At 45.4% G+C, this 23,460-nt stretch overlaps 2 protein-coding genes across 4 annotated transcripts in view; one reads left to right on the top strand and one right to left on the bottom strand.

Moving 5' to 3' along the window:
- Positions 1 to 99: 99 nt before the first annotated feature.
- BCCIP (BRCA2 and CDKN1A interacting protein) lies at positions 100 to 12,671 on the top strand. Its single transcript, XM_004324761.4, has 7 exons — positions 100 to 280; positions 3,417 to 3,491; positions 4,601 to 4,681; positions 8,413 to 8,502; positions 9,261 to 9,448; positions 10,899 to 11,073; positions 12,230 to 12,671. The coding sequence occupies exons 1-7, from the start codon at positions 134 to 136 to the stop codon at positions 12,398 to 12,400; spliced, it is 927 nt and encodes a 308-aa protein (XP_004324809.3). The 5' UTR covers positions 100 to 133; the 3' UTR covers positions 12,401 to 12,671.
- Positions 12,458 to 23,460, bottom strand: part of DHX32 (DEAH-box helicase 32 (putative)) — a 52,420-nt gene continuing 41,417 nt past the window's right edge. For all 3 annotated transcript variants that reach the window (XM_019940244.3, XM_019940243.3, XM_019940242.3), the window contains 5 exons: positions 17,756 to 17,947; positions 16,971 to 17,120; positions 15,091 to 15,278; positions 14,020 to 14,201; positions 12,458 to 12,997 (listed from right to left, as the gene is read on the bottom strand). In XM_019940244.3, the coding sequence (XP_019795803.2) occupies positions 12,826 to 12,997; positions 14,020 to 14,201; positions 15,091 to 15,278; positions 16,971 to 17,120; positions 17,756 to 17,947 (884 nt within the window). In that variant the 3' untranslated portion in view covers positions 12,458 to 12,825. The remainder of the gene's footprint in view (positions 12,998 to 14,019; positions 14,202 to 15,090; positions 15,279 to 16,970; positions 17,121 to 17,755; positions 17,948 to 23,460) is intronic.

The raw sequence follows: 23,460 nt of genomic DNA, 5'->3' as shown, positions 1-23,460 counted from the left end.
CCACCAGGGGCAGTGGGGTTGACGCCGACCCCGCTCCGAGGTTCTTCGTGACCTTCTACCCCCTCCGCTTGTAATGGGTGGGCCCGGAAGGGCGGGCTCATGGAAGTTGCGCAGGCGCAGTGGGGCCGGCAGCATGGCGTCCAGGCCCAAGCGGCGTGCCTTGGACGGCGGGTTTTCGGTTCCGCGCGATGAGGACGAGGATGATGAACTCGAGGATGAGGACGAAGACAACGAAGACAGTGACGAAGAGGAGGATGAAGACGACGAGGTCGTCAATGAGGTGAGAAACACGCGCGACCCCGGTTTGGCTTATGTCTGAGAAAAAACTTTCCAACAACCAAAGCCATGTGAGTGTGTGAGCTGCTTGGAGTAGCGACTTCCCCGTACCTGAGGGTCCTTAAGCAGAAACTGGAGGTGAGAAAAGGTTCTCACTCAGGTTCCACTTCGGTCTTTTACATATTGCAGCCACAGAAAGTTATTTTTATAAGTCCTGTCCCGGCCGGGTGCGTGGGCCCTCCCACCGCCGCAACGGCACCGTCCTCGGTGGCCTTTTTTAGTTCTCAGGCTAAAGCCCCAAATCCTTCTGGGCCGCCGGGGGCCCCGAGTTCATCCTCTGCCCTCCCCACGCAGCTCCCCGCCGGGTTAGCGGTGCCCGCCTCCCTCATGGCGGCCGCCTTCCCGTTTCTCGAAGGCCATCCTCCTTCTCCTCTCTGCGCGCTGCGTTTTTCCTGCAGTGTTTTCCCTTCCTTGGTCAGATCTCAACTAAGCTGTCTTTTCTGCCCCTCAGACCAGGTCCTGGTGATATGTTCTGCTAGAACTGGCTCCTACCGTAGAGCCTGGCATTAGAGGTAGTTAACACTTGTTGAATGAATAATTAGGATGGAAAGGTCCTGAAGACCCCGGAATGGCTAATAGGTAGCCCTGAACTTAACACCCGCCGGGCAGAGTTGGTAATTTATGCCCCTGATCCTAATCTTTGCCATTTCTCTAAATGTTACCTGAAAACTGGGTTCACCTCTTGGTGGGTGATCGAGCCAGTAAGCACAACCAAGCTGAAGATTAGAAGGAGGAAGGATTTCTTACTTGCAGCAAAAGTAAGGAGAACACCGGGGGTCTTTCCCCAAGCAGTGTCTCCCCCAAACAGCAGCGCTGCTGTTTTAAGCTAAGGGTACGTGCATATTCATGAGGGAGCTTGAGCAGAGGCGAATTCAGCATAAAATTGGGGCAAAGGTCAACGGAGTCCAAGCTTTAGCTGACTGAAGTCTGGAGGGTCAGCATCATTGTTCGGTCCTCCACCTGGGTGGGGGCCTTAGTTCCTGCAGAACTCAGGTATTACGGATATCATTTGAGGAGGAGCTAGGACTCTCTTATGTCAAGAAAGCCATTCCTGGTTCTTTTTCTCAGGGACCCTCTAACGTATCTGCTTACATAAATGGTTGCCAAATTCACCAGCTGCTCAAATCCAAAACCCGAAAGTTAACTGTAATTCCTTCCTTTTCCTCATCCCGCATCAGTAAATTCTGTTGGCTTTACCTTCAGTATCCAGACGTTTCTCATCAGTGATTCTGCAACGGGCAAAGTCCACCCTTCCACCATCTCTTGCCTGGACTTTTGTAGTAACTTTTAACTGGCATGCCTTTTCCCGTTCTTGTTCCCCTACAATCTCTCCTCCACCCACAGCAGAAAGATCTTTTAAAAATGTAGGTCTACGGACTTCCCTGGCTGTGCAGTGGTTAAGATTCCTCGCGCTTCCATTGCAGGGGGCATGGGTTTGATCCCTGGTCTGGGAACTAAGATCCTGCGTGCCGCACTGCGCGGCCAAAAAGAAAAAATGTAGATCTGTTCTCACTTCCCTGCTCTGACCGCTCCAATGGCTTCCCATTTCATTTGTATGAAAATCCAAAGTCCTCATGGTTATTGGACAGAGAGACAGCTAATATGGTGGGATCAGAATAAGGAAGAGGGTGATGGGGGAATAAAGTCAGAGATAAACATGAGCAGGGCAAGCATGGGTGCAGGATTAGTGCTGTGATTGTGGTGTGGTATATAATATATTTTCCGTGGAACAGAGCTTTCCCTTACAAAGCAGCTCTTTACTTTGGCCCCTTGCCTTAAATGCGGTCTCACTGTTTTTTATTTAGATCTTTAACTGGCTTTTGCTAACTTCGGGTTATAGAACCCAGCGCTTCTTGCGTTAACATGGATAATCTATATCAGTTTGCCAGTGGTTGGAAATTTGTGTAGTAACCATCACTGATGATAGTGTAAGAAAATAGGCACTTACATATACTGCTGGTGGGACTATAAATTGATGCACCCTTTTTGGAGGGCCATTTGACAACATCAGAACTTTAAAATGTGTATAAATCCTCTGATTCAGTAATTCTGCTTGTGAGAATTTACCCTCCAGCAATAATAGTAATACTAATAATACATGATTTAGGATCCTCAAGGACTGATCTTATTTAGCACTTAAAAGCCTTTAAGTTTTTTTTTTTTGGAGTGAAGTAATCCTTACATTTATTTATGGAATATTTCAGTGGCATTGCGTCTTAGAGTCTGTTATTGTTGTTTTACAGAGATAGATCAGGGAGCCTCCCTACACACACCTTTCAGTTACTTGTACTCACCATATTTCCTCCTGCCTCAGGGCCTTCGTCTGTGCTGTGCCAGGAATTCTCTTTACTGGTCCTAGGTTCCCAGCTCAAGTGTCTCTTTTCTAAGGGGAGCCTTGCCTGAATTTCCAACCTCCTATTTCTTAAGCTGTTATAGCACCATTCACCTGTGTTTTGTAGCATGCATAGTTGTAAGCCTATATTTATTTCCATGACTATTTCCTTAATGTCGGTATTCCCACCTAAACCATAAGCTCCAGCAGGGCATGATCGTTCATGTCTACTTTGCTCACCTTTTCATCTTGAGTGCCTGGCACTGTGCTTGGTACAGAAGGGTTACTCAGTAAATTCTTGCCCAGTGAATGAAGCGTGGCCTCAAATCCATGGGCTGAATCAAGCTCTAGGCAATGCCAAGGACTTTTGAAGTGATTTTGTTCTTTGCTCACTCTTCCTGCAGTCAGGTAAATGATAATTTCTCATTTGCTTTATCCAGAACAGACTTTCTCAACATCAAAACTAGGTCACTCTGAATGCGTTGTTCTTCTCAGGCTTTTCTTTCAAATGAGGAGATGGTGTGAAGGTGCTTTGTCATCTGTGCAGATGGCAGTCTTGGCAATGTTTGCTTATTTTGAAGCCTAGGCGGTTATAGTTCTTTCGGTAACATTTTCTTCTTCTTGTCCTTTTTCTGGCATGTTCCATAGATGGAGATAGAGCCAAAAAGAATGAGGTGGGGAGGGAACATAATGCCTGAATTATCTTAGTGAGTTGTGTATGCTGACCTATTTTGTGTGTCATTTACAGGAAGTGAATATTGAATTCGAAGCTTATTCTATCTCAGATAACGATTACGACGGAATTAAGAAATTACTGCAGCAGGTATTGTCTTTTATTCATTACACACGGATTTGCTCTTCTAAGAAATTCCAGGCCATTCGATATAAGTTCTGTCAGATTTCATTTTTTCTGTTTTAGAATTCCCATTCCTACCCTCTCCACTTTGCCTGGAAGGAAGAATTGTTTTCTTTTCCAGGGCTAACTCCCCTATTTGTGCCTCTGCTCCCAGACCCCTTCCTTTGATTAAAATATTTAAGTATTCTGTGTTCTAAAGTACTCTCCCTTTCATATTTTAATTACTTGAGCTATTCTGTTTTTCTCTAATTCATTTCTAAGCTTTGTGGGGTTAAAGGAATTCTCACATAATGGCCCTGTCACTGATTCCACCATCTGGTGCCACAAGCAGCAGGCTTGCTGCTTCTCCGTATTCCTTTACCCCACATAAGATGGCTTTGGTTCGCCACCCTTCAGAGCCTCCGGTGTCCAGTCCACCCTCCTCCCCTCTCTTCTCCTCCCTGTCCGCTCCTCTCCCCAAGACCCCCTGTATTACCACCGGCTCTGCCTCGTCTCAAATTTCTGTTCCTTGACTGCTTTGATTTGCTCCGGCTTTTCTTTCCTCTTGGGATTGCTTTTCTGGGTCATCTTCCTGGTCAAATCATTGAAATTTCATTATTTTTATTTGAATATGGAAATTAGAAGTTTTATTAGAAATCATACTTTGGTTTTTTTTTTTTAGGTTTTTTTTTAATAGATTTATTTTTATTTATTTATTTACTTTTGGCTATGTTGGGTCTTCGTTGCTGCGTGCAGGCTTTCTCTAGTTGCGGCGAGTGGGGGCTACTCTTCATTGCAGTGCGCGGGCTTCTCATTGCGGTGGCTTCTCGTTGAGGAGAGCGGGCTCTAGGTGTGCAGGCTTCAGTAGTTGTGGATCTCGAGCTCAGTAGTTGTTGCACACGGGCTCAGTAGTTGTGGCTCACAGGCTCAGTAGTTGTGGCGCACAGGCTTAGCTGCTCCGTGGCATGTGGGATCTTCCCGGACCAGGGCTCGAACCCATGTCCCCTGCATTGGCAGGTGGATTCGTAACCACTCTGCCACCAGGGAAGTCCCATACTTTGGTTTTAATTTAAAATATATTTTTTTTCTCCTCTTAGCTTTTCCTAAAAGCTCCTGTGAACACTGCAGAACTAACAGATCTCTTAATTCAACAGAACCATATCGGGAGTGTGATTAAGGTAAGCAGGACAGTTGTGTTTATTCTGATTAAATTAGTTCTTTATCCTAAGTTCCTCCTGTTTTATAGCAAGTAGGCCAGAAACTCAAATTGGAAAGTATTACTGGTTAGAAGGCCATCTCAGCAATTCAGGGTTATTAAATGCAGTGATCTAGGTTGTGGCAGTGGATAGGGAGAGAAGTGGGCTGATTCAGAAGATATTGGGGAGGTGAAATACGACGGGGCTTAATGAATGGTTGGGTCTGAGAGTGAGTGCAAAAGGAGTTGAGGATGATACCCTAGTGTCTGGCTGGAGAACCAAGGTAGCAAGCATGGAAGAGGATCAGGTTAAGAGGGGAACACGAGCTTGGATTTGTACATTTTGCGTTTGATTTGCCTGTGATACATGCAAGTGAGATGTTGCGCAGCAGCTGGAGACTGGGGCGTTTTCAGCACATAAATGGTCACTGAAGTTGTGGGAGTAGTTGAAGTTGTCCAGGGAGGGCAGGGACAGAGTCTGGTCATAACAGCGTTAGTTGGGGGGGATGAGCTAAGTGGCAGAACCTGCCAAGGAGACTCAGGAGTGACAGGAGAGGGAAAAGGGGGAAAGCCTTGAGTGGTGTCATGCAAAGCAGGGGGTGGCACTTGGAGGAGGAGGGTGCAGGCCTGGGACGAATCCCACCTCTGCGTGTACTCTCCGCTGGCTCTACATTTCTTCTGCTGCCTGACAGACTGCCCTGCAGCTTCGAGTCGGGACAGCAACAGTACTCTGGCCCATGACTCTGCACTTTGGACAGAGCTCAGTGAGGACAGCTCGTATTCGCTCCGGGAACATTAGCTGCAGAGGCTCAGCGCGGGGCTGGCGGATTTCCTTGCAAGATGGTTCACTCCTGTGTCTCTGTTGGGAGCCCAGCTGGAACCATGGGCCTCAGTCTCTGTAGTGTGGGCCTCCCTACCCAAGAGAGCCAGGCAGAAGTGCAGAGCATCTTATGTTACCGGGTGATTTCCACCATTCATTTGATCAGCAGACGTGATGGCCTGTGCAGATCCAAGGGGAGGGCACGTGGATCGCCCCCCTCAGTGGGAGGAGTGTCTAGGTCACTTTGTCAGAAGAGAATGTGGGACAGAAAAAATAGCTTCAGCCTTCTGTGGAAAATGCAGTCTGCACGGTGACCTTCATCTTTCTCCACGGGCATCTCTGATGATGAGGATGAGGATGGTGCCTGCTTCGTAGGTGTGGGGGGGTGGTGAACGAGAGAAGATGCTTAGAACAGCATCTGGTGCACGGCTTGTACTCTGTATGCGTAACTGTCCCCGTTGAAGTCTTTTTTTCTATTCCCAGCACCTATCGTCTAGCTTATTGTAAAAAAGCAAAATAACTCCACCTCGGTCTAAGGTTCCATCCACTCAAACGACCTCACCTTCAGCCATCTCACTTGGTTTTCAAAGCCAAAATTCTTGAAAGATATTTTGCATTTGATTTCCACCTCCTCTCCTAAACACCTTAATCTGGCTTTTACCCCCAACACTCTCCCGATGTCCTGAAACTGATGGGATCATCAACATCTTCATTACTAAATACAACAGATGCTTTTCAGACCTGCTGCCAACATTCAGAACCTGTAGCACACAACGTCAGGAAGATGAGAGGGTGACACCTCGGTAGCGCGGTGGGGAGAAGCAGCTGCCTGCTCTGTGACCAGACACACGTGAGCTCTAGCTGATTAGTGTCCCGAGACCTGATGCATACCGATGAGAAGCAGTTGCTTTTATTTTTGAAAAAGCTTATTCTCTAGTCGGGGGATTCAGCCTTTCATCGGATAATTACACAAATAAGTCTAAATTACAATTATGGCTTCCTTGGCTTCCACAGAGACACCTGCGGTGTCCCAGGGACCCAGGCTTCTTGTTCCTAGGACAGGGACTGCCAGAGCCTTCTCTGGAGGCTTTGGAACTGGGGGGATTTGGACTCTTCTAGAGAAGGCGATTCCGAGGGAAGGGGAGGTGGGCTGGGGACTGCGTGTGCGTGGCTGGCGCGAGGCTGGAGTCTCAGGGCCCGGGTGTCGTGCAGCAGGTTGCTTAGAACTCGGCTGCCACGAAGAATTGTGTTGAGTGAAGAGGCCCGGGAGAGGGAAGGAGTGGGCTGGGAGGGGCAGGCCTCGGGCCAGGCCGGGGCGGGGCGGCGGGTGGTGGTGGGGGAGACGGGGGCGGGGCCCGCGCCACGGAGCAGCGGCGGCCGGCGGGGCGCGCCTGGCAGCCTGTCCAGGGGGAGGAAGGCCGAGTGGGTTCCGGGGTGCTCGTTGCTTTTCATCGACGGGGGGTTTGGGAGTCTCAGGGCTTCACACTGGGGGGCCTTCTTCCTGCCCCGGCTTTCCGTCCGTCAGCACCACGCAAGTTTTGCCACGGTGGCTGGGGGTCCTCTGACGTGCACGGAGGCTGCCGTGCTGCTCTCGGAGGATCAGGGCGGGTCCACGCAGTACGTTCTTCTGCGCTCCTCTCCCCTCTCCTCCAAGAGCCGACGTGCCCTTGGTCCTCTCGCCGGGACTGCGTCAGTCTCTCCTGAGCTGCCTCGGCGCCCTGATGCGTTGCTGAGCTCGAGGCCTCTCTCCCGCGTCTGGCAGCCGCTCTGGCGGTGACCCAGGCCTTCGGGGCCTCGCCGCAGCCGCCCCCCCTTCGTGTTCCCGCACCGCCAGCTTCAGTGGAAGTGTTCTGCTGTGAAGCCTGGTTGCCCCTTCGCCTGAGGCCCCCTCCGTGGCACCGTCAGCTTGGATCCGGGAGCCGCGTTCTCCCTCGCCGGCCTCCGGGGAGCCCAGGCCCCTCGCGCAGCTCTGTCTGCTTCGATTTCCGCCCCACGGGCAGGCTCCGCTCCGCTCTCTGTTCCTGCCCTGAGGCCCCGGCCACCGGGGGGCGCTCTGGCGCTGCCGACCGCACCTGGCTGAGCCCGTGGTGCTGGTGCCGCTTCGCACAGAACAAGTTCAGGGACAGACGGGCTGTCCTGGGTCCCTGCTGTCCTTCGGTGGAAGAGCAGCAGCCTCATTTTATTTCATTCATTCAGCGCTTGTTCCCCAAGGACTTAGTCTGGCCTGGCTCTGTGCTGGGGGCCGGGGATGCTGCCAGAGGAGTTTACAGCTGGGACGAGCAAACAACCAACAGGTAAAAGAAAATGTGGACTATGTGTTGAGTCGAGTACAGCTGAGCCAGGAAGTTCAAGGTGGAGTCAAGCATCTCACTCTTAGTTCTGTTTTCTCGATTCCTCATTTCCTCTCTTGCCCTCATTTTCTTCTCTCCTACCCGTGCACACGGAGGCATTGCTCCCCTTCCCCAGTGGTGGGGACCGGCCGGTGGTCAGGAAGCATGCGTTTTAGGTGAGACAGTGTGGTGGACACACAGAGAAACAAGGCTGGGCTGGCTCCAGCCAGACCGCTTAGAAAACAGACTAAAATGGTTTCCTTCATGAGGTCTTATCTGTTCTGGATTTATAAGACATTGAGGAAAATGTCTTAAGAGTCTAGTAAAAAGAAATTTAGAGCAGAAGATCATCCAGAATGTAAGAAGAGGACAGAATCAAGGGAGGTAAAGTGATGTGAACAAGACCACACAATTTTAGCCCACGGTGCTTTTCTGAGGTGATGACAGTAAAACAAAGTTATCGTTTGAAAAGTGGAAAGATAAACGAGGCCTGGATTCCAAGACTTGGTGTTGCACTTCTTTCCAACCAAATATAAAGTTAATTTTTTTTTCTTTTTAAAATAGCAAACGGATGTTTCAGAAGACAGCGATGACGATGTGGATGAAGATGGGATTTTTGGCTTCATAAGCCTTTTAAATTTAACTGAAAGGAAGGTGGGTTTCCCTGACTGGCATCAGAATAGTTATTCCTTAGGCCAAACCCTCAGGAGTTAATTTTATTTAATGCATGATAAAAGTATCTTTTATATCAGACCATGATATTAACTATAAATATGTGTGCTCTTGTGAAATCTTATTGTAATCCTTTTTTCAGTATGAAGGTGTTTTTGTTTTCCTTTGAATACTCTGTACCCAGTTAAAGTCATTTACTGCCTGTGGTATAGAGAATCGTCACGTGGCTTTTCAGGAATGGGTGTCCTGATGTTGGTGTTGACACAGGAGGTGTTTTGCTGTCTCTGCAGCTGTTTTGATTTCTGAAGTTGAGGACACTTACTGACATTTATCTGTATTTTCATTCGTTACTTTTTATTGACTCATTGATGAGTTCTAATAAACAACCAGCAGCTTCCCCTCCTTAGAATAAGATGCAGGCTATACTTTATCGTAATTTTTAATTGAACTTTTCCAGTTACTTCCATTTGTCTTTATGAGATGGATTAGAATTTCCATCCCAGCATGTCTGAGTGTTAGTGTAACCTTCTCTGACCCTTGATTATGGGATGGTAAATAACCAGGTGTAGTTACTTTAGAGAAATACTTACGCAATCAACACTGACGACATACAAGGTTTTAAAGGTGTTGGCAGAAAACTGCCCTTACCTGTAAGATAAAAAGTGATAGCTCTCACTTTGGAGTTTTCTCCTGTAAGTGATGGCCTGTAACAAAAAGTGAGCCTTCTCTTTGCTTTCTAGGGTACCCCGTTTGCTGAACAAATTAAAGAGTTTATTTTACGCCTCTGCGAGAAGAACTGTGAAAAGAGTATGGTTGAACAGCTGGACAAGCTTTTCAGTGACGCCACCAGGCCTGTGGGCTTTCTGCTGAGTGAAAGATTCATTAACATTCCTGCACAGATAGCGCTGCCCATGCACCAGCAGCTTCAGTAAGACACTTTGGAAGATGCCTCTGAACGGTAGTTCTTTCCCCAATGTGGGAAATGTGCTTCAAATGGCATGTTTTGGTATAGAAAGAGTTCTGCCCTTGGTTTAAGCATGAGTGGTGAGAGTGCCTGTGAGATGCATGCATTATTGATAATTGGCTTTTTAAAAGAGTTTTAATTACTTAGGAATATTGTGAGAGTAGGCTTAATAATCTTAGAGATTTAAATGGTATAAAAATTGTTGAGTTTCATATAGACTTTTTACCTCCATTTGACTAAAGCTTTTAACCCTCTTCACAGATAGATTTCTGTAACACAAATAAAATGTTGAATAATTACAACAATAACAAACAGTACAACTCCTAAATTCCACTGGGATATTTTATGACTAATGCAACCATGGTCCTGATACTGCATCTCTGGCTTCTCAGGGTTTGTTATTTTGTTTTTTAATTCAGGAGTTTTAAATTTACAAGAATATTTTAAATGTAAGAAGGGCTAAGAATTGGCATCGCCTGTGCTTTGAAATAGAGGAGGATAAAATTACAGGCAGGCCTCCAGGCTTTACGGAATATTATTTCTCAGAGGTCACGGCACTTCTTTGTGATCTCCCTGGAAATAGTTGGCGCAAATGTAACTACAGTCTGAAGGCCTTTCGGTTTCCCATTTTTCCTTCAGAGACGCATCGCTTTTTAGTTTTACTCTCATACCCTCAGCTGATACTCACATTGTACTTCTGGGGCCTAAGCGTGTTTTGTTTTGCGTTGTCTTTTTTCTGATCAGCTGGAGCTCATGTCCGTTTGGTTTCAGGAGAGCGTGATCTGCTTTCTCCTGATCCTCTATTGAAGAAAGCTGCAGAGGGTTGTTCTGAGTTTCTTTACATTTTTGTTTAGTTAGATGCACAGGGTTATTGTATGATTCAAAGAAAGGAAGAAAAGAATTAAAGGCTTCATTGCTATCTCATTGACTGTGGTAGTTTGGGGCATCTGTCTGGCCATTCCTGCAGGAGGTCAGAAATGAGTCCCAGACGTGGTGATTGGAGATTGTAGTGGTCACATGCTGTAATGGCATTGGTCATGGCCATGTGCCTTTGTGTGCTTCAGTTAAATGTTTGTTGTTTTAGAAAATCCAGATTCTTAGGTATTTTTAACAGAGCAGTGACGTGTGAACTTGAGATTCCTCTGTTAGTTGCTGTGTATCCACAGCTCAGAGCATAATCTGAGAGTCATCGTACCATTTATTATAAAAGGTGCTGCCACAGTCAATTGAATGTGCACCTGGCTACATAAAGAAAACCCACTGCTTTAGAAGCATCCAGATCTAATGTCTGTCCATTAAGCCTGCGTCCCAGCAGAGCCCAGAGGAGAGGCCTCACCAGTTTTCTCTGTGCTCTGGCTTGTTGATGGGTCTCGCCTCACCCATCAGCCAAGCCTTGTGTGTGTGTGCCTCGCAGGAAAGAACTAGCAGAGGCGCACAAAACTAACAAGCCATGTGGGAAGTGTTCCTTCTACCTTCTGATTAGCAAGACGTTCGTGGAAGCAGGAAAAAGCAATTCCAAAAAGACACTGAGCAGCCAAAAGAGAGAGGAGTTAATGTTTGCAAATGCAGAAGAAGAATTTTTCTATGAGGTAAGCCCATCGTGTTCCATCTCTTTGTTTAGATGTAAATAAGGATTTTCTTGATGATAATCAGGATTTATTGCTCTCCCATTTTATGTCAAAGTCCTTCTGATTTTAAACTTCTGCATCTACAGCAGCTAGGAGCTAGTACACAGTGAGAGTGGGGAGGAGGTGATTACCATGCTGACGACATGCTTACCGTGAGATCTTTATTCTCAAACCGCTCTGGGAGGCGAACATCAGCCTGTGTGCACAGATGGGGGACGTTGAGTCCAAGGGAGCTTGGAGCCACTATCTGGTCGGTGTGGAGGACGGGGTGGACCCTGCTCTCCCGGTGCTGGCTCATGTGCCGCCCTGTGCCCTTAGTCCTGGAGGCCACCCCATTGGTGGGATTTCTAGCACTTTCTCCCTGTAAAAGCCTGTGCTGTGACGGACAACCAGATACCAGAGCATGTTACTTTCTTATGCTGCCTTCCTCTCAAAAATGTTAAATACATCTCTGAGGAGGACATATTTTCCTGGATTGGATGATATCACTTATTTTAAGGTGTCCACTAAAGACTAAAGCACTATACATTCAGCTCTGCCCTTGTTTTTCAGGAAGTAAATAAGTGAAAATTAAATTTTTAAAAATGTGTGCCTCAGCACTGCAGGCAGACCATGTCAGGGACGTGTGTAACGGTGTTTTAAGATGGGCTGGTTACGCGGACCTGCCTGTCTTCACACAACAGCTTTATGCTGAGGAAGCAGCTGGGACAGTGGGTAAGACCAGCATTTAAAGATGATTCTTCTCATTAACTGTCAAATTTTATGAGTCTTAATTTCACTTGTGTATCATGAGATTATTTTGAGAATCAAACGAGATCATGAATATGAGCGACTTCAGAATTGTAAACAGTAGTAGTGTTAGTATTACTTAGCTGCTTGTTCCCCTCTTAGAAATGGAACACTTCTATCCATACTCCTCATGTAAGTTAGAAATCTATTTGGTGAGTGTTTTATAACGTCTGCCTGACTGTCCCATTTGAGCTTCCTTGATTCTGTGTTTTGCTTCCTTTAGCTGTCAGTCTTATTACATATGCCAAACATAGTATTTTTTGTTATCAATTAAGTGAGTTTTGCCTTTAGCTTGTCTGAACTTTAAATTTATGGTTCTTTGGTTTAGAAGGCAATCCTGAAGTTCAACTACTCAGTGCAGGAGGAGAGCGACACGTGTCTGGGAGGCCGATGGTCCTTTGATGATGTACCAATGAAGCCCCTGCGAACTGTGATGTTAATTCCAAGCGACAAAATGAATGAAATCATGGATAAACTGAAGGAACATCTATCTGTCTAACCCATTTCCCATGGACAGTGGTGGGCTTGTTTTTGTAAAAATTACCAGAAGACTTAGTGGAGATTTACTGAAAAACTCATGACTTTATTCAGATTAAGGTCCTCTACAAAAAGTAGGGTTCTGTCACCCGTGTCTGTGACACATTTACAAAATATCTTTGCTTTTTAAGATTTTGGTCAGATTAAGAATGGTTGATTAAAAACTTTTCCAATAAGAAGAAAAACATGGAGTAGTAATTCAATAAAAACTTCTATTTTTAGTTGTTAAATAATATGCAAAAAGTTTTATTCTTTTCAAGACTATCCTTTGCAGGGTATGACATCCATCTTCACGTCATGTCTGCACGTCACTCCAGTGGACCAGCTGTTGGGCTGCCTTTGGGATATTTATTGCACATCAGGTTTTGTGTAGAAGGTTCTTGAGAGTCACTGTATAGTGCATCTTTGTTCAGTAGTTTCAGGGCACTTCTCACACATTTTCTGTTCCTTTTTCATTGTTGAAATGGGTGATAGGTGATCCATCACTTGCTGTAGAATATCCTTACTTTCACTAGGAGGCAGATTACTGAAATAGTATTGTGGTGCCAATTGCATAAATCTGTTTAAAACAAAAAATTATTATTATTATTTTTGGTGAGAGGTACCAAACATGAGTGGACGCTTCCCAGGCCTGGAGAATCTGCTTGTAGAGTTTTGATTAGTGTGAACTTCTCAGTGGCTTGGTCTGCCTTTGTAGAATGAATACTTTCTGTGGTTTACTTGGGAACAATCCAATTGCATTTCTAGGATAAGTTGGGTCCTCTAGGGTCATGCCACACAGCGGAAGTGACACCCCCACTCTCATCACCGGGGGGAACGGGTACTTCCCCCAAGGCCCATCACAGTTCTGCGACAGGTCAGATCAGATGCTTGGGAGAACTCTGGGTGCATAAGAGGGAGTATCTGCATCTCATACTAATACCATACCATGTCCATTTGCTGAAGCTGGACACACCTGTAGTTACTCCTGGTTCCTGCCTAGAACATCACACTGCCCAAGTGGTAGTGGTACCTTCACAGTGGGTCCGGCATCTGCAGCAGCCTCTGAGGCTAGTCTCCATTCTCACTGCTGTCCCTATAGCCCATTCACTTAGCAGCCAGAGGGATCTTTAAGATATATGGAGAAGAGGTTACCCTTGCTTAAAACGGAGTCTCCAATTGCTTTGTACTGCACTTAGGATCAACTCCAAACTCTTTATGTGGCCCATACCCTACACCTCTGCTACCTGCCTGTCTTCAACCTGGCCTCCACCCCTTCTCTTCCCCACTTGCTCCAGTCTCAGTGGCCTGTCTGTTTTGAGAGGTTGCTACGCTCAAGGTCTGCACCTGCTGGCCCTGTTCCTCTTAAGGTGCATCGTGCTTTGCTGTACATTTCTATACCGTGTTCTCTCTTTATGCTGTAATCTCAGAGGCGTGAGTATTTCTTAGTCATCTACAGAGACCTGCCTTTAGTAGGTACTCTCAACATAATTTAGATTGGTAGCAGTATAAACTTATATTGAAAATGTAAGAGAAACCAAATTTGTCATTTGCTCTTCATGTATGAATTCAAAGAAGCCCCTTTTCCTCCGTTAAACTTACAGTTCAGGAGAGATTTCTGAGGCGATCCTGATGTAGTTGTTGTCAGATATGCTGAACTTATGGAAGAGAACCCACTCTGGCATCTTCTTGGTGACAGAGTAACAAGAAAGGGGATGCAGCTGTGCAACTTGCTTGTGCGTCAGCATTAAGTAATTACCTGACCCATCGACGTCCCGAGCAATCTAAAAGGCAGCGTTTTACAGAAGAAAGGATTTTGTATTAATATGGAGATCGATACACAAAATATTTTGTTTTAAAAATTCCAAAATACTTCACACAGAATAGTTAAAACTACAGATTTGCCGCCCATGTTTTCTAGTTTCAGATATAGAAAATAAGACATAAACATGTTTTGCTCAAAACTTGGAGCCAGTGATGGTAATAAGGATGTTAACTAGTTTTATCAATTTCAGGGCAGCATGCCAAAATAGTGCAGCTACAAAGGTGAAAGTTTTGGTCAAGAAATAAAGCTAGCACGTTCCCTGTCGCATGATGGACCACGCTCGCAAGTGTCCAGTGCTTTACACTTGACGTTTTAGCTCCTTTAATCCTCAGGATAACCCTGTGATGCAGGTAACCTTACTTCTTCCATACAGATGAGGAAATCCATGCTAAAATGTCCTTTTTCTCCATTAAGGGTGCTTTAGAGTTTAGGTGGTGCATACTAATTCTGTAACTTGCTTTAGTTTAGAGGCGCTACGTTAGTCAACCTCCACGCCGGGAAAGAAACAAATGGGCTGTCGCCTTTACTTCTTGTTGGGCATTACGTCACCAGGTACATGGGAGCAAACAGGTGAGACGAGGGACTGTGTGTTCAGCCAAAGAGTGCTGTAACAGTTCCTCCGCGATGGGAAAGGTCTTCCTGACAGAACATTCTAGCTGAGTCCTCCGTTCCCCTGCGGGGAAGTATATTTAAGTACTAAATCTTTAGTAACATATAAGGGTTTTTAGTTTTATTTCAAAGTTAACATCAACACAGTAATCATCCTAAGTGGGAGGTTTCTGACAGGATGTCCTCAGTATGTGAAATTTTGTAAAGAGCACACTACAGGTGGCCTTATCCATTCTTACCTGCATAAAATAACCAGACAGAAGAGCTTTCCTTATGTTCAGAGTGTTTTCCTTTGAGCCAAAAGCAGGTTCTGTGTAAGGAAGCTCGATTCGCTTGATGATTTCTAAGAGTTCGGCTCGGATTACATCTGCCATCCCGAGTGCAGAGCAGTTGAGGAAGTAATCGTGACACCACTTTTCAACACAGTCTAGGAAGGAACAAACAAAAGCTATTTAGAAATGACTTGTCATAACTGAGAGAGCCCAGGCGGGAAGGCGCTCTGCCTCTGCATCCCTGTGTCCTCTCCTAACAAGGTTGTCACGAGTGAGTGCGAGGGAGGCAGCAAGGACGGGGACCTCAGTGGCCGCGGGAGTGGCTGTCCCTGGCACCGCTGGGAAGGGAGAGGGTGCCGGCTGGCAGGACCTGCAGTGACTGTGGGGGACTCCACGAGCCCACCAACTGTAAAGTGCAGGTCCCTAGCGCTGACCAATACTATATATCACCCTCATCTGGCTCATAAGGGGCAGAAGAGACCGTCTCAAGATCAACATTTTGTCCAGTGTGCGTATGGCGAGGATGTACGTGCCCACGACATTCAATCAAACTGGGAGGGAAAAAGCTTACAGTACAGATACCTCTGATCCATGAAGATATCTCACATACTTTACTTAATTATAAGAAAAGGATTACTACTAGGCTGATTTGGGAATTAATGATGTCACAGTTAAGCTCGCCTACCCTAGCTGCAAATTTTGTATCGAAATTCAGTCCCCTGGGTCAGCGTGAAGTTATTCTTTCTTGCCATCTGTGATTAGCTGGGCCCAGAGTTTCGCCTTGGCCTGCGAGCGCATGCGGCCTTGGCAGAGCGGGCTGCAGACCTCCGTTGGTCCTTCCCGTCCACTCAGGCCCGTCTGGAGCCACAGGGGTGCTTGCACTTGGTCCAACGACGACCACCACCGGCTTGCCCTCCAAAGATGCCAAGGCCCTCATGTACTTTCTGGCTCCACTGACAACTTTTTCTGCTCAGCTTTGAAAAACTAACTCCCTGCTCTGCCGCTCTGACTGCTGTCATACTTTTCACTTTAAACATTTTTCACACCGTCTGCTGGAGCAAAGGAGGTAAAAGCAGCATCGTGGAGAACAAAGGTGAGAAAAATCCTCCTGGTAGGAAGGGAGCTCCCCTCTGGCTGTGTCTGCCTCACTGCTTTGCCCCGTCTGCCCCTAGAGACCCCCTTCCTGTCTTTAAGGCCCAGCACAGGAGTTTACGTGGAGGAGTTTTCCGTTCCCTCACCACTGGGAATGGGAACATACCCACCGTGGTTTAGAGGTACCTAGGACTTCTGCCGCAGCTTTGCCCCAGGCCATTCTTCTCCCCTGGACGCCGTACCCGCCCCTCTCCCCTCCTCCGCCAGGGTCCAGCCTCCCTCAGCTCATCAGCCTATTCATTACTATCACCTGGAGCTGAGGTTTGTTTTGTTTTGAACGCTCCATATTCTCTCTCCAGCCAGTAGTGAGCATGCCATGTTATGAAAGGCACAAAGCACAGCTCTGGCCGGTGGGCACCTAGAGGTGGCAGTTCCTTTCCTTCCTCCCTGGACCCGAGAGGACAGGAGCCGTGCTGTGCAAGTCTGTGTCCCCTGTCCCTGCGTCCCCAGTGAGCTCGCTCTGAAGGCTGCCGGGCTGGGGGCCGGTCTGTGGATGCAGGCCTGCCCTCTGTGGGCGCAGGAGGCGTGTCTCTACCGCTCACCTGCAGGTGCCTGAGGGCCTCAAGCACCATCCCACTCAAATGACCAAGGGGGCTGGAGACAAAGGGTGTTGGACGAATAACAACCCAGCTTCATCTGGGGAAGGAAAGGTGGAATTGGGAGGTAATTTGTGAGAAGGCCAAGCGTTCACTTACATTCGCTGGTGGAATTCAGAGCCATGTCCTGGTAGGCCTTGTAAATGTTGATGAGGGTGAAGTGATCTCCTTCAGGGTGTAAGAACGTCTTCCAGCAAGACAAGGCGGCCTCCTCTGCTCCCCGGGGCAGATGCGAAAAGCAATTAGGAGCTTTAAGATGCAAAAGGGCAGAAGGTCAGCAATAATGAGATGTGCCCTTTAGCACGACAGGCTGCGGGGGCGGGGGGAAACGGATGGGGGCTCACTGCTGTTTGTAGCCCTGCTCCTGTCTTACTCTGTGAATAACATGCTATCCTGTTTACAAAGAAATCAGAGAACTCTAGGGTGAGCCGTCATCTTGTGCTTCTTACTCCTGTGTGTTAGCTTTTCTCAGGTCTGCTCAGCACAGCGGACACCCTGCTTGTAAATATTACAGCCCCTGTTCCAGGGACAGGATTAGAACTCAGGTCCTAATGCAGCATAGCCTTTGGTTTGTCCTGCCAGTAAAAGAATCAATTAAAACCTATAAACCAAGATGAATGAGGTGGTAGGAAATAAAACACGCACACGTGACACGCTTTTCTTGATCTGTGCCGATCACTTCAACAAAAGCAAACTCGGTATGCTATCACCTGTCTGCTTTAAGAAATTCACTGGGTTTTTATTTAGATTTTTTCATATTAAGGCAATTCTTATAACTTTACATTTTCAAACTACTAAAATATTTCATTATCATTTCAAATGGATCTCATTTAAATCTATACCTGCTGCAGATACACAGTACAAAAGAGCCGTGGAAGGAATACCTGTTACCATGGCAGCGACTGTTAGCATTTCATCTACACAGTCAAATTCACAGGATGCTAAGATAGACTTGGCGAGCTGTGGGTCAAGAGGAAACTCTGACATGATGATTCCAAATTCAGAGAGGTTTCCATCATTGTCCAGTGCTGCCAGATAATCTAAGTCTTCCAAAGCCTGCATCAAGCTTTCCGGTGCTATAGGGAAGACAAAATTAATAATTACAAAGTCTCATACAACCAAGATGGAGTAACAGGTACTGGATTTTCCCTCCCACACAAAACAACCAAACAATGAACAAAATATATGAAACAAGAGTTCGCAAGACAGAGATCATCAGGCAACGAACAACAGTGATTCCTGAGAGGGGGGCACCTCGAGGTAAGCCTGAGGGCTGCCCAGCGTACTGCCTTGAGAGCGTTTCCAGGCTGCGGTGCTGGGAGGGGACCCAAGGGGAGCTGCCAGACTCCCCGAATTATGGAGAGGGTGCTGAGGGTCCAGGGAGACTAAGGTGGCCAAAGCCTGCAGGTCGGACCTCCTGAGAGGAGAGAGCTCTAGAGCGAGGACTCAGAGGATGTACGAGAGCCCCTCAGTCAGTCAGCAGGGCCCATTCACTCCACTCCAGGCCAGAGAAGGAACCATCCAGAAGAGCAGAGGGTCAGCACCCGGTGCTCACACGGGATCCAGATACGGCCGTTCCCACCAGCCAGGCTGCAAAGCCTCATGATTCGTGGGACTCTGGGGGCGGGGGGGGGGAACACAGAATAACTACACTCCACATGTACACTGTTCCAGTGCCACCTAACTAATCCTAAAGTCAAGACCTGAAAGGATCACTCTGCCACCCAGGACGAAGCTCCAGAATATTTACAGGAATACAAAATACCCAGTATCCAACCCAGTAAAGTGGACAATGTCTAGCATCCAACAAACATCATGAGGCATGAGAAGCAGGAAAATATATCCCATAACAAAGAGAAAAACGAACCAATTGAAACTGACCCAGATGACAGAAATGGTAGACAAGGATGCTGAAAGAGCTATCTGCCAGTACAAGTAAGGACCAAAGCCTAATTTTCTCCATCCCTTTATTTCCCTTATAAGTTTATATGACATCAATAATGGTGTAGTTTTATTATATATGCTTAATAGCCACCTACAAAGATAAATCCATTTATTCAAAGTGAGGTATTCTCCTTGTCCTTGCAAAATAAAGTCACATTAAAATGGATACATGTGTTTTTCACCAGGCCTCACAAAGAAGCAAATCACACAGCATGAAGCTGCTGGATTGTTCTACCCCAGAAACGAAGGATTTATGAGCTACTCAACGGCTTTCACTTGTCTCACTTCCAACATGTTCCTGGCAGGCGGGAGACAGAGGCTGTGGGGACCTGGGAAGCAGTTTAACCTCCTTGTAGCTGGGAGTTCAAGGTAATGAACAGTACAAATTTACTTATTTGCTGCCCAAACTTTGACCACTAAGCTATTTCTCAAAATTTCAAGCAAACTGTGTAACTCAAAAGCCAGTCCCAAATTCAGATTTGATAAAGTCCCCCCATTCCCATCAAGAGACCTGGGAACACTGGGAGAGATCCCGCTGCGGGCTGCGGAAGGACCCCCGGTGCTGCATGCGGCTCCTCACATCCCCAGGCCTCTTGCTGGAGGAGAGAGCGTGGAACGGGCCTGGCCTCCACCTCTGACACGTGATTGGCCGGTGAAAGATCAGTTACTGTGAAAGCAAGTAGTGCTGGGCTGAGGGGGGCTGTGAGAAAGCCTGCAGAGAACCCAGGCATCTGCTAGAGGACTCGGGTGTGGCTTTCACCCCACCATGGAGAAAAGAAGCTGAACGTCCCTGTTTTTGGTTTCTTTTGTCAAGATTTAAAACTGAGAAGAGCACGGCCTCGGGATTCCGTTCTTGGATTCTGACCCCTTGGCCTCTCCAGGGCACTAGCCAGGAGCACTGGTGGACTCCTTGTTCATTTGGAGACCCTGGGGCAAGGATGAGACCTTGAGAAATCACAGTCCCGGGAAGTAAACAGATGGGCTATTTAGAAAAAGAGTCCGAGCCATCAGTGAGCCATGAAATCAAAAGTAACAGAGATGGCCTCATCCACCAGAGGGCAGACAGCAGAAGCAAGAACTACAATCCTGCAGCCTATGGAACAAAAACCACATTCACAGAAAGATAGACAAGATGAAAAGGCAGAGGGCTGCGTACCAGATGAAGGAAAGAGATAAAAACCCAGAAAAACAACTAAATGAAGTGGAGATAGGCAACCTTCCAGAAAAAGAATTCAGAATAATGATAGTGAAGATGATCTAGGACCTCAGAAAAAGAATGGAGACAAAGATCGAGAAGATGCAAGAAATGTTTAACAAAGACCTAGAAGAATTAAAGAACAAACAAACAGAGATGAACAATACAATAACTGAAATGAAAACTACATTAGAAGGAAGCAATAGCAGAATAACTGAGGCAGAAGAACAGATAAGTGATCTGGAAGACAGAATGGTGGAATTCAATTACAGGGAAAAAAACCCATAAAAAACACAAACACATGGAGGCTAAACAATACGTTACTAAATAACCAAGAGATCACAGAAGAAATCAAAGAGGAAATCAAAAAATACCTAGAGACAAATGACAATGAAAACACGACTATCCAAAACCTATGGGATGAGGGAAAAGCAGTTCTAAGAGGGAAGTTTATAGCTATACCAGCCTACCTCAAGAAACAAGAAAAATCTCAAATAAACCATCTAACCTTACACCTAAAGGAACTAGAGAAGGCAAAACAAACAAAACCCAAAGTTAGCCCAAGGAAAGAAATCAAAAAGATCACAGCAGAAATAAATGAAATAGAAACAAAGAAAACAATAGCAAAGATCAATAAAACTAAAAGCTGGTTCTTTGAGAAGATAAACAAAATTGATAAACCATTACCAAGACTCATCAAGAAAAAGAGGGAGAGGACTCAAATCAATAAAATTAGAAATGAAAAAGGAGAAGTTACAACAGACACCACAGAAATACAAAGCATCCTAAGAGACTACTACAAGCAACTCTATGCAATAAAATGGACAACCTGGAAGAAATGGACAAATTCTTAGAAAGGTATAACTTTCCAAGACTGAACCAGGAAGAAATGGAAAATATGAAGAGACCAATCACCAGTAATGAAATTGAAACTGTGATTAAAATTCTTCCAACAAACAGAAGTCCAGGACCAGATGGCTTCACAGTGAATTCTATCAAACATTTAAAGAAGAGCTAACACCCATCCTTCTCAAACTCTTCCAAAAAATTGCAGAGGAAGGAACACTCCCGAACTCATTCTATGAGGCCACCATCACCCTGATACCAAAACCAGACAAAGATACTACAAAAAAAGAAAATTACAGACCAATATCACTCATGAATATAGATGCAAAAATCCTCAACAAAATACTAGCAAACAGAATCCAACAACACGTTAAAAGGATCATACACCATGATCAAGTGGGATTTATCCCAGGGATGCAAGGATTCTTCAATATATGCAGATCAATCAATGTGATACACCATATTAACAAATTGAAGAATAAAAACCATATGATCATCTCAATAGATGCAGAAAAAGCTTTTGACAGAATTCAACACCCATTTATGATAAAAACTCTCCAGAAGTGGGCATAGAGGGAACCTACCTCAACATAATAAAGGCCATATACGACAAACCCACAGCAAACATCATTCTCAATGGTGAAAAACTGAAAGCATTTCCTCTAAGATCAGGAACAAGACAAGGATGTCCACTCTCACCACTATTATTCAACATAGTTTTGGAAGTCCTAGCCAGGGCAATCAGACAAGAAAAATAACAGGAATACAAATTGGAAAAGAAGAAGTAAAACTGTCCCTGTTTGCAGATGACATGATACTACACATAGAGAATCGTAAAAATGCCACCAGAAAACTATTAGAGCTAATCAATGAATTTGGTAAAGTTGCAGGATACAAAATTAATGCACAGAAATCTCTTGCATTCCTATACACTAATGATGAAAAATCTGAAAGAGAAATTAAGGAAACACTACCATTTACCATTGCAACAAAAAGAATAAAATACCTAGGAATAAATCTACCTAGGGAGACAAAAGACCTGTATGCAGAAAACTATAAGACACTGATGAAAGAAATTAAGATGATACAAATAGATGGAGAGATATACCATGTTCTTGGATTGGAAGAATCCACATTGTTAAAATGATTCTACTACCCAAAGCAATCTACAGATTCAATGCAATCCCTATCAAATTACCAATGGCACTTTTTACAGAACTAGAAAAAAAAAAATCTTAAAATTTGTATGGAGACACAAAAGACCCCAAATAGCCAAAGCAGTCTTGAGGGAAAAAAACAGAGCAGGAGGAATCAGACTCCCTGACTTCAGACTATACTACAAAGCTACAGTAATCAAGAAATATGGTACTGGCACAAAAACAGAAACATAGATCAATGGAAAAAGATAGCCCAGAGATAAACTCACACACCTATGGTCAACTAATCTATGACAAAGGAGGCAAGGATATACAATGGAGAAAAGACAGTCTCTTCAATAAGTGGTGCTGGGAAAACTGGACAGCTACATGTAAAAGAATGAAATTAGAACACTCCCTAACACCATACACAAAAATAAACTCAAAATGGATTCAAGACCTAAATTTAAGACCAGACACTATAAAACTCTTAGAGGAAAACATAGGAAGAACACTCTTTAACATAAATCACAGCAAGATCTTTTTTGATCCACCTCCTGGAGTAATGGAAATAAAAACAAAAATAAACAAATGGGACCTAATGAAACTTAAAAGCTTTTGCACAGCAAAGGAAACCATAAACAAGATGAAAAGACAACCCTCAGAATGTGAGAAAATATTTGCAAACAAATCAACGGACAAAGGATTAATCTCCAAAATATATAAACAGCTCATGCAGCTCAATATTAAAGAAACGAACAACCCAATCCAAAAATGGGCAGAAGACCTAAATAGACATTTCTCCAAAGAAGACATACAGATGGCCAAGAAGCACATGAAAAGCTGCTCAACATCACTAATTATTAGAGAAATGCAAATCAAAACTACAATGAGGTATCACCTCACACCAGTTAGAATGGGCATCAGAAAATCTACAAACAACAAATGCTGGAGAAGGTGTGGAGAAAAGGGAACCCTCTTGCACTGTTGGTGGGAATGTAAATTGATACAGCCACTATGGAGAACAGTATGGAGGTTCCTTAAAAAGCTAAAAACAGAATTACCATATGACCCAGAAATCCTACTACTGGGCATATACCCAGAGAAAAGCATAATTCAAAAAGACACATGCACCCCAATGTTCATTGCAGCACTATTTACCATAGCCAGGTCACGGAAGCAACCTAAATGCCCATCAACAGATGAATGGATAAAGAAGATGTGATACATATATACAATGGAATATCACTCAGCCATAAAAAGGAACTAACTGGGCCGCTTGTTGAGACGTGGATGGATATAGAGACTGTCATACAGAGTGAAGTAAGTCAGAAAGAGAAAAATAAATATCGTATATTAACGCATGTATGTGCAACCTAGGAAAATGGTACAGATGAACTGGTCTGCAGGGCAGAAGTTGACACACAGATGTAAAGAACAAACGTATGGACACCAAGGGGGGAAAGCC

This window comes from Tursiops truncatus, chromosome 16 (assembly GCF_011762595.2).
Source record: "Tursiops truncatus isolate mTurTru1 chromosome 16, mTurTru1.mat.Y, whole genome shotgun sequence".
Lineage (NCBI taxonomy): Eukaryota > Metazoa > Chordata > Mammalia > Artiodactyla > Delphinidae > Tursiops > Tursiops truncatus.
Note: the sequence above shows the minus strand (reverse complement) of the source record. Positions and strands in the feature narration are given on the sequence as shown.

Coding starts and splice junctions, on each gene's coding strand:
- BCCIP (XM_004324761.4), top strand. CDS start 134: ATGGCGTCCAGGCCCAAGCGGCGTGCCTTGGACGGCGGGTTTTCGGTT. Junction 3,492..4,600: donor TTAAGAAATTACTGCAGCAG/GTATTGTCTTTT, acceptor TTCTCCTCTTAG/CTTTTCCTAAAAGCTCCTGT. Junction 8,503..9,260: donor TAAATTTAACTGAAAGGAAG/GTGGGTTTCCCT, acceptor TTTGCTTTCTAG/GGTACCCCGTTTGCTGAACA.